The sequence below is a fragment of the Emys orbicularis genome, chromosome 4, assembly GCF_028017835.1.
Source record: "Emys orbicularis isolate rEmyOrb1 chromosome 4, rEmyOrb1.hap1, whole genome shotgun sequence".
In the NCBI taxonomy this organism is placed as follows: domain Eukaryota; kingdom Metazoa; phylum Chordata; order Testudines; family Emydidae; genus Emys; species Emys orbicularis.
In genome coordinates, this window is record NC_088686.1 from 49,107,335 (window position 1) to 49,121,224 (window position 13,890).

A 13,890-nucleotide genomic window follows, 5' to 3' on the forward strand; every position below is an offset into this window, starting at 1 on the left:
TGTTATAATTCTTGACGTCTGATTTGTGTCCATTTATTCTTTTACGTAGAGACTGTCTGGTTTGGCCAATGTACATGGCAGAGGGGCATTGCTGGCACATGATGGCATATATCACATTGGTAGATGTGCAGGTGAATGAGCCTCTGATAGTGTGGCTGATGTGATTAGGTCCTATGATGGTATCCTGTAATTTCCTGTAATTTCTGAAGCTCTTTTTCAAGTATTCACTTTTTTTTAGTTTGCAACCCCTTGAAGTCTTGATTCTGTTTTATCATAGGGTCTGCTAGCTTCTTCACTTTGGCTTCTAGTTTCCTCTTCAGAGTATCATCTTTTCTGCATTGTTATCTCACTTCTGATTTTGAGGGACTGAGGTTCTAGTAGGCTATGCTTCAAGCATGCTCATCTTAATGTGAGCCTCTATCATCTTCTTCCATGGCCACTGCTTGGCAAATCTTGTATCTTGACTACATCTGTTTTCACCATAGCAGGTAGTTTTTCCCTTTCCTAGCTTGAATTTGGATTCTGTCAGCTGAGATAGACAATTTGCCACAAAGTGTTTTTTTCTTGGCACATCTACATTCCTTTCCAACTGCTCAAAAAGTTGATATCTTTCTGAGTGAGGGTATGAGCCATTTCAGCTTCTGCAAGGGTACTGAAACCCAGTCTTACTTCTTGAGATATGCCCTGCTGGGATTACGGGTTTGCTTGGTGCATTGTTTTCCATGATGAAGGCCTATGACTCTGTCACTTTAGTAACTCATTCCACATCTAAAAGTCTTTCCAAATTAAGAGCTAAGAGCTGATGGCCCATGCTTGCTTACTGAACAATGTTGCATCATTTGCATCCAAGTCAGCAAATTTACATCGGAATGCTAGGTGGGGAATCTGGTATAAGATTGGTCAGTGTCTCTCATTATTATTACTACTTTTACTATAGTAGCACTTAAAGCCCTAAGCACGATCAGAGCTCCATTGTGCTGGATGCTGATAAGAAACATAGCACATAAGAACAGCCACAGTGGGTCAGACCAATGCTTCTGCTACTATTCTGTCTTCTGACAGCGGCCAGTGCCAGATGCTTTAGAAGGAATGAACAGAATAGGACAATTTTGAATGATCCATCTTCTGTCATCCAGTCCCAGCTTCTGGCAATTGGAGATTTAGAGACAGCCAGAGCACAGGGTTACGTCCCTGCCCATATTGACTAATAGCCTGATGAACCTATCCTTCATGAACTAATCAAATTCTTTTTTGAACCCAGTTATACTTTTGGCCTTCACACCATCCACTGGCAACAAGTTCCACAGGATGACTGTGCATTGTGTGAAGACGTTATTTCTTTTGTTTGTTTAAAACCTGCTGCCTATTAATTTTATCAGATGACCCCTAGTTCTTACATTATGTGAAGGGGCAGATAATACTTCCCTAATCATTTTCTGCACGCCATTCATGATTTTAGAGACCATTATCATATTTCCCCCCTCCACCGTTACACATCTCTTTTCTAATCTGAATAGTCCCAGTCTTTTTAATCTCTCCTCATATGGAAGAAGTTGTTCCATGCCCCTTGTCATTTTTGTTGCTCTTCTCTGCACCTTTTCCAATTCTAATATCTCTTTTTTGAGATGGGGTGAACAGAACTACACATAGTATTCATGGTGTGGTTATATCATGGATTTATATAGTGGCATTTTGACATTTTCTTTTATTATCTATTTCCTAATGGTTTCTAACTTTCTGTTAGCTTTTTTGACTGTCACTTCACATTGAGCAGATGTTTTCAGAGAACTATCTGCAATGACTCCAAGATCTCTTTCTTGAGCGGTAACAGCTAATTTAGACCCCTTCATTTTGTAGGTATAGTTGGGATTATTTTCTCCAGTGGTCACTACTTTGCACTCATCAGTGCTAAATTTCATCAGCCATTTTGCCGCCCAGTCACCTAGTTTAGTGAGATTCCTTTGTAACTCTTCACAGTCAACTTTCAACGTAACTATCTCAAATAAAAGACAGCCCTGGTGCTGAAGACCTTGCAATCCTAATAGACAAGACATACAAAGGGTCAAAGAGGAAACAGAGACACAGAGAGGTAAAGTAACTTGTCTGAAGTTACTTACACACTGCAGGTCAGTGGTAGAGTTGGGAACACAGGGTTTTCTGATTCCCAGTCTATCCACTGGATCACACTACTTCTCACACAATCTTATTGGTTCTTGTCTCACTTGCCTGAAAACTAGTGTTTCATATTCCATATTCTATTTCAGAGAAGTAGTCAGTCAGTCAGAACACTATGGTCTTTTTCAAACAGGATCTTCATCTCTGCCAGGTGTTTAATTAAGTCAGTGAGTCATAAACATCTTTTAGCTCCTTACCCAGACAGTGCAATAAAAGTGTAATTTGTCATTTTTTAATTCCAATTTCAAGTGCACCCAACAGATTTCTGAATTTGTGTGTCCACTTCTGAGCAACTGCCCTATCCTCAGAGATATTCAATGTTGGGAATTTAAGGAATGCAAATGCCAGACTGCTTTTGTTTGTTTTTTTGGTTTTTTTCCCTAGATGTGTCTTTAATGTTCTTTCTGAATTTTATCTCACATTGCTATTTTCCCTTTTTCAATCATATATATTTTAGTTCCTTCAGATTTTATGGGCTGTTTCCTTTTAAGAGCTTCTAAAAGCTTGAGTCTTTGCGCTGCTGTCAACATCAAAGATGGCTGCTGCACATTTTCTGTTACCTTCTTTTGCCTTTCACAAAGATGGCCACTGTGCTCCCAGGTTTGCAATTGCAGGCAAAAAGCAAGCAGTTTTTACTTCAGTTTTATGTGTAGGAAAACCAGTTTTCTCACTGTTTCCCCTATTGGCATACTGGATTGAACTAGTTTGTTCTCTTGGGTATAGTGCTCTTAGACCAGAGATTTGTTTTGCCTCTTAGTAGAGAATTTCTACTTTATTTTCTTTTTCTCATCACATACTCTGTGTCTTCACTGCCAATTGGGGTGTCTTGTGGAAATAAATCCCAGGGCACACAGTGCTCTAGCAGTATCCAGTGCAGCCATCATCTGGTTTTACTCCAAGCATAGCTAAATTACAGATTAGTGGCCTAATGCTCCTCTCATGCCAGTGTAAATCAGGTGCAACCCCAATGATGACAATGAACCTCAGCGAGAAAAGAATTAGCCCTGTGTCTATTTTTAAAAATTGTAAATAGGTTATAATTAAAAGGCTGGTGTTCAAATGGAAAGAATTTGGTCTCAAATATTTGGGGGTCAAGTTGCATCCATAGCTGGATACAGATATGCACACACACGTGTGTTTGGGGCAGGGACTTTCTCTTGCTATGTGCTTGTACAACTCCTAGTCTTCTAATCCTGATTGGGTACAGATAGGTATTTGGATATTACAGGAATGGGAGCCATAAAAGTAGAGAGGATAATACACTGTATGGTTAAATCCATAGTAGCTTCATGGCTCAGTTCTGTTCTGTGCAACTTTCTTAGCTACCAAATATGTTGCAGTTTTTGATCTCCATGTCATCAGTCAGAAATAAAAAAAAGCAAGTGATGAGTTTATTTTCTATATTAGGGACAGAGTTAGTCATCTCATAGACGTTAAGGAGGGACAATCATGACCATCTAGTCTGACCTCCTGCACACCACAGGCCACAGAACCTCACCTACCCACTCCTGCAATAGGCCTGTAACCTCTGACTGAGTTACTGAAGTCCTCAGATATTGATTTAAAGAGTTCAAGTTACAGTTTACTCTAGTTCAAGCCAGGAAATGACCCAGGCCACACATAGCAAAGGAAGGCACCTCCCACCCCAAGGTCTCTGCCAATCTGACCTGGGGGAAAATTGGCTCATGATCCCAAATATGGCAATCTGTTGGACTGTGAACATGTGGGTGAGACCCACCAGCCAGACACCCAGGAAGGAATTATGTGGAGTAACTCAGAGCCATCCCCATCTGGTGTCCCATCTTCAGCCATTAGAGACATTTGCTAACAGAAGTCACGGATAGGCCATATGCCATTATAGGCAACCTTATCATACCATCCCCTCCAAAAACTTCTTATCAAATTCAGTGTTGAAACAAGTTAAGTTTTTTGCCTCCACTAATCCCATTAAAAGGCTGTTCCAGAACTTCACTTCTCTTATGGATAGAAATCTTTGTCTAATTTCATTGGAGCAGTGCCACTGTGAAGTAAAATAATGGGCAGTACATGGAACCGGACAGCTGTTGGAGACCACCATGATATAAATCTAAATAATTCCACGTTCCCACATACATTGAGAATCTTATATATTTAAGGAAATGACTTGAAAATATACAGTAAGAAAAATTACTTCTGAACCATCCTCCATTGTATTAAAACAAAAAGGCAGACCCAATATGAAGATCCACAATCATGAAATGTAAATAATAGTTCAACAGCAACCAGGTGTTGTGCCAGATTATTTTGACAAAAACTGAGGTACTTACAGTCTAAGTGACTATGCCTGATCCCTTCCACATCTTCAGCATGAATGAAGTGGTAACATCTCTTTCCTACAATATCTACAGGGGTCAGATCCATGTAATCACTAATCCTACAAAGGAAAAATACAGCCTGTAATTTAAGAAGGAAAAAATACAGGAACTGTCAAATGACAGAAATAGAAATCTACAGAAAGATTTTTCGTTACTGTAGTATAACCACAAAGTCACTGCTATTTATTTGAGTGGAATACCTGTATAAACAGGACACATTCTTTAAAATAAAACTGTTTTTAATAGAGAAACCTGCTGAAATCAGTTAGTCCATTGAAATAAATGGAAAGTTATAGAAAGTTAAGTTTCAGAGCACTTCCCACCCATAGAACAAACACTGAGACAATATAATTCCATGAAATTACAACGCATCAGCAATAATTCAAAATCCTCATTAAAAGACCAAGGTTACATAATAAAATAAAAACATGTTATGTTTATACCAAATGATTAGAGACACCTTTCATTTCAACAGATTCGTCTTCCATTGGGTATATTCATGAAAAAAGCTCTTCAACCATTTCTTGGCACAAAGTCCAAACTGACATTTCAAGGGATATAATTTAAATGCTGAGACATACAGATGCCTGGGGGTGTTATCTTTTTTAGTCTTATTCATTTGGGAACTCAGCTTTCACTCCTGGCCCTTTCAACTGGGACTTTGTGGTTTATTCCACACAGAAACTTTAAAACCCTTTCAGCAGAATGTGTGTGTGTGTGTGTGTGTGTGTGTGTGTGTGTGTGTGTGTGTGTGTGTGTGTGTGTGTGTACAGAAAAATATAACAAAAACTGGAATACATGTTGAGTGAACCAGCCTGGTTTACACAAACATTTGAAAACCTGTTGTTTTTTTAAAAGTAGAAACACATTTTTGGGGTTTGAAATATAGTGTTCCCCCACTAAATGTCCGTTTTGTATAACTAGAACATCTAGCTTTTAGGGTTAGAAGGCAAGGAGTTGTAGGGGGCTGATATACAGGCTTAGTAATAGTAATGTTTACTATACAGATCCCTCAAAATGTGAATGGACTCATCTCCAAATTATATGACTGAGATTACCAATGACAGTACTAATTTTAAAGTCCGGTGAATCCTTGCAGTAAAGCCAGGGACTGTAAGAGCTGGGGTGTAATAAAAATATGTCTGCAAGTTAGTAAATTACCCATCAATTTCTCACTATCCAGAACAATCTGTTTTACCAGAGGGATAGTCCCTTGACAATCTGTTCCCACTACCCTCTCCCCACACTGTGGGTGACTGCAGCACGCTTGCTGGGGGCGGAGGGGGTGGGGGGCTCACCCAGGAGGGCTGCACAAACTCCCCTCTAGCTGGAATGCCCTGGCCCATTGTATTATACCAGGCATTCTGAGTGGTCATCCCCAACAGCCCACAAATTTGCTGGCTGCCCCTTTATACACCTAGGAACTGAAAGACTGGGAACATTCTGCCATTCCTGCCCCTATTGCGTGCAAGCTTTTTCCTCATTTAAACTAAAGCACAGTTCAGTGTGATGGGTGCGATTGTACTGTATGTAGCTATGACTTGCTTTCCACATCAGTTGTATTTTCTTCTGGCTCTATCAGGAGAAAGTAAATTACAAAGATTCAGTTTCAGGGAGATGGTCAATGTCTCCCAATCTAGTCAGTACATAGAATAGCCCAGTGGCACAAGATGCTTGGTGCCAGTCCTACCCGGAAGCAGAGCATGTGTTGACTTAGGACCAGATTCAACAATCCATCGCTGTTCAGGGGAGCATTTTATCATGTGTCTAATGTTAGGAATGTGCTTTAGGCCCTTAAGCATGTGCCTAAGTGGTTTGCTGAACAGGAATGGATTTAAGAACAGGCTTAAAAAATTTGCTGAATTGGGACAGTATGGTCTGAATCACATGACAAGGCCTGGGAAGCCAAAGGCAGTTTTACTCTTGCAACTATGCAAGAGACAATGGGGTCACTTGAATCCTGATCCAGCTCCACTGAAATCAATGGGAGTCTTTCCATAAATGTTAATGGATTTGAGCTCTGGTCTGTATTTAATTTGGATCAAAGAAGGTAGGGTTTTTGGTCAGGAAAGCATCCACAGCTCTTCCTTGCAATAGGGACCACTTGCCTTTGTACTGATTTTGAACCTAGTTATGTCTATAATAAGGTTGTGGCACACATGTCATTTCCCCTAGAATTGTCACAGTGTCTTTGAATGGCATAACTGTGATCAAGAGTGGAGACTTCCCTGCTGACTAGTAGTTCGGTAACTGGATAAAACAGTTCAGCAATTTCTGCTACAATAGGTTAGTTAGGCTTGTAAATATAGTTCTAACAGCAACAAGAGATCCATTTACCACAATATACAATTCTAGGGAATAGGAGCTGACCAAAATCTATATTTAGGTTGCCTATCTATTCACATTATTAAAAAAAAATTCTAAATACTTTCTGAAGAACTCTAATGCCTCCATGTTTTGAACTTGCTGTCTCCATGAAAATATGTTCAGTTTTGGCTCAATAATAAGATGTAGAAAATCACCATTTGCATTATGTTTACTAGAGCTTGGTAGACCTTTGTGCTAAAAAATTCAAACATTCAGTTTGCACTATAGAAGTTGGATGATGTATAGAGACTGAAATAGGGGACTGCAAGAAGAGAAGAGATGGGTTTAGTAGTTAAGGCAGTTGAATGCCACCCTAGAGAACTGGATTCTATCCCTGACCACAGAGTTCCTATCTGATGCTTGGCAAGTGAACTAGAACTAAAAATTTCACAACTGGCCACAAATTTTGTGTTCCTCATTTTCTGGGAGACTAACGTGAGACATCTGGGGCCTGATTTTCAAAAGAGCAGAACACTCACAACTGCAACTGAAGTCAACGGGAGCTGTGGATACTCAACACCTACAAAAAACCAGGCCCAAGATGTCTCAAGTTGGGTGACCAGTCATTGTAGCACCCCAAGTTAGCAGTCGTTTTGTCCTTATTCTCTCTTTGCCTCACTTTCCCCATAATAACATTCTCCTATCTCATAAGGAGTTGTGAAAATAAATTAACTGATGTTTGTGAGACACTTGGATACAATGGGGATAAGCACCATAGAAAAGACTGTGAAGAAGTTAATAATTCAGTATTCAACACAGGGTTTAGATGGTGTGCAGTAAATAAGACATGGATCAACATATTGAATAAGGAGAATAAAAAAATATTTAACAGCTGCTTCATTCATGGAGTACCATCCATCCTGTACAATAAATGCAGAAAAAATAGTATATGACTATGTAATTAAAGACTGCATCATAATGCATCTGTGCAAGGGGGAAGAATTAAGGTTGCATGGCATTTTCTAATCTGAGTGCTTAACTATTGCAACCTTAGTAACTTTTTTTTAACTAAGGTGTTTTTGTATGTATCAGTATATTAATACTGAAAAGTCCAAGTAAGTCTTTTAATAACTCCCTAGTCACTCTGTGCACTTGTTTCTTCCCTTGGCCTTGACCTTTCGAATGGCCTGAGTGTCAGAAAATATTGTATTATAAGTACTGTACAATAAGTCAAGTAAAGCAAGTGAACTGTGGAACCTGATCCACAACCCATGAGTTCAACAGTAACACGAGAAAAAAGCTATTTAGTCCAGATGTAAGAAGGAAAGAGGGTTTGTATTTTTAACTAAAAAGAAAAAAATCAATGCACAAGATAAGAGTGATGTCGTGTGTCCATCAAGGCCACCAAAATGAGAACTAAGAGATAGGACATCAAAGTAAATCAATTTTGTGATTACATGAATGAGAATGATTTTGTTATGGAAATCATACACAAATCAAAGCTGGGATATAAATATTGTTGCATTACTAAACCACTGAAAAATAACTTTATATTATGTTGCTTAATTTATTAATTTAGGGCCAAATCCCATGGCACTCCAACCCCTATGGGCAGTCTGTTTCTTGACAGCTAAAAATAGCAGCTGACTGAGAAGTAGGGGCTTGATTCTACCGAGTGCTGAGGACACTTGCCCTGATCCCATAAACCCTGTAAGTTTATGCTTAACTTTAAGCTCATGGAGAGTCCCACAGCATTCAATGCTTAAGTGCTTTGCTGGCTTAGATCCAGAATGCTCGTTATTAAGTAGGCTTGAGTCCTAGTAAAGGAGGCTCCATACAGGAAACTATTTCTGCAGATCCTTAGGGAATGTTGGTAGATCGGTGAAACATGCAGATACATAGAGAAAAAACCCCACACTAGGGGAGTATCATGCCATGTGTGTGCACTGGGACTTTTCAGCTTGGAAAAGAGGCGACTAAGGGGGGATATGATAGAGGTCTATAAAATCATGAGTGGTATAGAGAAAGTAAATAAGGAAGTGTTATTTACTCCTTCTCATAATACAAGAACAAGGGGCCACCAAATGAAATTAATAGGTAGCAAGTTTAAAACAAACACAAGAAAGTATTTTTTCATGCAATGCACTGTCAACCTCTGGAACTCCTTGCCAGAGGGTGTTGTGAAGGCCAATACTATAATGGGGTTCAAAAGGGAGCTAGATAGATACATGGAAGATAGGTCCATCAATGGCTATTATCCAGGATGGGCAGGAATGGTGTCCCTAGCCTCTGTTTGCCAGAAGCTGGGATTGGGTGACAGGCCATGGATCACTTGATGATAACCTGTCTGTTCATTCCCTTTGGGGCACCTGCCATTGGCCACTGTCAGAGGACAGGATTCTGGGCTTGATGGACCTTTGGTCTGACCCAGTTTGGCCGTTCTTATGTTCTTATGCTACTTCTCACTGTGACCATTGTGTTAGTAGCTGTGGTTGTGCAGGCATCCTGACCAGTTCAGGATGAAGATTCAGCCCTTGATGTTTGCTCTCCAGAAGTAAACTCTTTACACAAGCTTTGATTTCCCCCCCAGCATTTGACCCTTAAGAAAGTAAAAGCAATGGCCATGATGTTCTACTTGGTTGCCTAAATTAGACATCTAAATCTATATTTAGGCACCTAAATAAAAGTGATCTGATTTTCATACAGGCTAAGCATCCACAACTCATACTGAAGTAAATAGGAGCTGGATGTCACTCAGTACCTAAGAATTAGGCCACTTTTATTTAGGTGCCTAAATATAGATTTAGATGTCATCCAAGTTTGAAAATTTTGACCAAAGCTTCTGAATTTTCATAGGTTTATATTCTTATTTCACCAATAAATAATGCAAATCTAAATAGGGAAACAACCTGCAAATTGCAACAAAGAGTCCTGTGGCACCTCATAGACTAACAGATGTATTGGAGCATAAGCTTTCGTGGGTGAATACCCACTTCGTCAGACGCATTCAACCACGAAAACTTATGCTACAATACGTCTGTTAGTCTGTAAGGTGCCACAGGACTCTTTGTTGCTTTTTACAGATCCAGACTAACATGGCTACCCCTCTGATACTTGACAACCTGCAAATTAATTCCCCATAATATGACTTTTGCAAGACCTTTTGAGTATGGCTTTTACAGGACCCAGAAGTGAGACACCTCCACCCAAACCACCACACAAACACACTCATGTACAGTATGAGTTTGGCTTAGTCTTGTGTGTATGGCAAATATTCTTTTGGGGCATAAACTCTATAACGGAGGTAATGTCACCTGTATGGCAACACACTTTTAGAATAGGAACAAGAACATTTAAGTCAAGAGGAGAAGTGGATGCTCAGCACCTCTGAAAATCGTGCCCACTTATTTGGTGCCTAACTGTAGATTTAGGTATCTCATCTTAGACACCAAAGTTTTAAAATAGGTCTCCCTATTTTTTGGTTATGTCGTTGTGAAGATTTAAAAGTAATCCTAAAAATAAATGAAATCATGTTGCAAAGCCAGCTAACTAGCTACAGAATAAAATGTAAATGCTTTAAAAATGCCCAATATATTAGTTAATTGATCTTGTTTCATAATGGGGGGGAAATAACTATGCACCTGGTTCTGCTGTGGATCAGGGATCTTCATTCAAATCTTTTCACTAAGAAGAGAGGAATAGGCCACAAACCAAGACTTGAGTAAAGTCATGCCTGCTTCCTGCTTCTCAAAGCAGGCTCACAAAAGAATCCCTGCAAAAGCAGGAGTAGTGCTTCTCACCTCTTCTGATCCAGTGATCTACTGTGAACATCCAATTCAGCTTAAGTAAGGGCACTTCCACTTCACACTCCCCAGCCAGCTGTCACTAACCTCCATGAAGCTATTCAAATAGTGCTTATTGCTACCCCCAAGCATGCTGCCAATTTTTTTCTATAGCCACAGCTGTTCTGCTCCTGCTTCCCCCATGACACCACCAGTGGGGCACCAGCAGCCTACTCCACATATTCAGGAAGGAGTGCTTCTGTTTTCTGTAGCCCCACTGGTGGTGCTGTCACTGCCCCTTTCTTTAGCCCCAGAAGAGGACTTCCTGCTTCCTGATGCCTCAGCGGGTTGCCTCAATGAATGGCTAGCCTCCTGACTAGACAGGTTGCTACTGGCCTCCCAATATCTAGCAATGGTGTTTCCACTTCCTGCTGTCCCTGCAGGCAACATCCACTTTCCATATGGCATTGGCTGTGGTACCACTATCCCTACTGTCCACCAGTGGAACTTCTGCTATGCAAGTAAGCTACCAACATTTTCCCCACAGTTCCATCAGTGACGCTTCTGCTAACCTAGTGGACCTCGTTCTCTGCTGTCCCGTGAAGAGGAACAAAGTGCAGATGCCTCATCATTAATTTCAGTGACACCGCATAAATGCTATGTCCTAGCATTCAAAATAAACACCATCAGCAAATAGAAAAAAAGTTACTTGATAAAGTTCTCTCTCTGTTCACCTTATAATAGCAATAACATCCTCAGCACAAGGCACTTCCTGGGGAATAATGACCAGCTAAGTTTAATGGCTCCACTACACCTTTAGCTATCAGCTTTTCCCAGGTGGTCACCAATCCTCAATCAGTGCTCAGTGCCTGGACTATTTGTTATCTATCTTAGGTTTTTCACAGGTTCCTCTCACAGGAAGCTTAAGGCCTTACTGCTATATGATGATACAGCGAAACTGGAAAGTTTTTTAAAAAATTGTTTAATTTTTTAAAAACAATTTAGTACTCATACAAAATGCTAGATTGACAGCAGAGGAAGATTAAATCTTCCAAACACTGCCCAACCAATTCATCTCAGACCTGACCTGAAAGGGTAGTTCATTTTCCACATCCATTCAATTCTTGGCTCCTTTGTTGAGGCTGCCAACAAAGGTACCAATAACTGGGGGGTGATTTTGTGAAGAGGAGACCTATTCATTAGGAACTGGACTGATACCAGCAACTCATTTCACAGAGGCCACTGGAGAGCTGTCAGATGGTAATGACTTTCCATCACTATCAAGATAGGTCAGATTCAAGCCAATGACTATGGCAAAAGGTTCCATCTGTATACTACTCCTAATCCCCTAAACTATCTGTGCTAACTGCTAGATTACACTACATAATCTAGAAGTTAGTGCAGTGTACTTGCAGGCAGGAAGCCAGCATTCTAACCCTAATTTTGCCATTAACTCTCTATGTAACCTTGAGCAAATTGCTTTCTGTGGCTCAGTGTTAAAAAATTAAGATAATATCTCCCATCCTTGTAAAGTGCTTTGAGAGCCTGGATGAAATATGCTTTCTAGTTGCAAAGTACTATTATTATTACAAATATAATTTAGAACATGATAGTATAAGATAATTTCTTAACTGAAACTGCACATTTATTTTAAAAGGCCTAAGGCTCTGATTCAGCAAAGCACTTAAGCACATGCTTATGTCTATCCCTTTTCAGAAGAGCACTTAATTATGTGCTTAAATGCTGTCCAGAATAGAGATAATTCCTGAATTGGAGTCTATGTTAGAGAATTGTAACCTTCTAATTATGCTATCACATCAAAGGGTTGCATTAATCCTGTTGGCAATTCAATTCTTGATGGTAGCTCCTCCTGTCAATGGGTCCTTGGCAAGCTCTTCTGCTTGTTCCCAACTTTTCTTCTACACTTTAGGCTCCTTCCATCCCCAGCCTATGAGTTTCTTATTCCCTGCCTTCTAGCCAACTTCTCCTCAGCTCTTCTGTCCATTCCTCCCCTTATTCTGGACCCTATTTCCAGGTGCCCACTGCACCTGATCCACTTTGAACCCCAATGCTCCTTCCTCCACTTCTCTAAAGTATCTGTCTCCACCCCATCAAACCCTCATTCAACCTGTCACCCAATACCGGTTTCCACTCCACTCCTTTCTCCCTCTGCAATGCAAGTCACCATCTAATCTCATTGTACAATCCCCCCATCTCCTGCTTCCAATGACATTGTCCCCCAACCTGACACCTGCTCCATCTGACCCCTCCTAGCAACCAAGTCCTCCATTCCAATAAGCAGAGATAGAATTTCAAATGAGACTGCATCTTCTGCAAAGTATTTCAGGAATGTAGGGGAATTAAACTTCAAATAGTATGTTTCCTTTTTTTTTTCATTTCCAAATATAAAGACATCATGAACCTTGTCATGTTAATGTTAAAAAATCTCCTTCACACTCCTCTAATTTTAATAATTAATAACGACGACAGTGAATTTAGTGCTCTCATATGGCACCAGGAGTCTGATCTCCACTGTTTACCAAGCCATGGAATACAGAGTACACATGCAACACTGAAAAACGAGAGCTGAAATGCTGTACCTATTTTCACAGTAAATGATATTGAGGTCCATATTTACGCGAGTAACAAACATGTGGCAGTCGATTCTGACTTCATTGATTGTAGGAGGTGGCAAAGCATGAGCCACAACTACAAGCCCCATGATTTGGCTAGGGACTGTCCGCCCGTGGGACAGTGACACTCTCAGTCGTAACCGGCCTGTTATATGGATCACCTGCAAAATAAAAAGAATAAAAGAAACCCCAGTGAATTCATGATGCAAATGTGACATCATCTTTTTTAAAGGACAACATTGTTATTCTAGAGAGCACTTAACTCCATCAAAAATTATATTTAGTAACTGCCAGGATCAGTGTTAAGCTTATTAATATTGGCTGTCAACATGTCCTAAATGTCCTCATGGCAAGAAAGAAGAAAAGTACATAATAGCCAAATGTTTCAATTTATCAAATCTAAAACTCAGAACTTCTGTGTTATTGATTTTTTTTTTCAAAGAAAGAAAGAAAGAAAGAAAGAAAGAAAGAAAGAAAGAAAGAAAGAAAGAAAGAAAGGACAAATTAGAAAATCAAGGGAATGAAGTAAGAGATATAAAACTGAAGTAATGAGGGTAGGAAGGGAAGACTAATTTTAAAACATTTGGAGATTAAAATGTGAGACAAAAGGAGCAGCAGTTTTGAAACTTTTCCAGGACC

At 39.9% G+C, this 13,890-nt stretch overlaps 1 protein-coding gene across 1 annotated transcript in view; it reads right to left on the reverse strand.

Annotated features, from left to right (window-relative positions):
* The window catches only part of NPAS3 (neuronal PAS domain protein 3), a 564,171-nt gene that overhangs the window by 28,042 nt on the left and 522,239 nt on the right, over positions 1-13,890 (reverse strand). Inside the window, exons 6-7 of the mRNA XM_065403876.1 lie at positions 13,219-13,412; positions 4,482-4,588 (exon numbers count right to left, since the gene is read on the reverse strand). Coding sequence (XP_065259948.1) covers positions 4,482-4,588; positions 13,219-13,412 — 301 coding nt within the window. The remainder of the gene's footprint in view (positions 1-4,481; positions 4,589-13,218; positions 13,413-13,890) is intronic.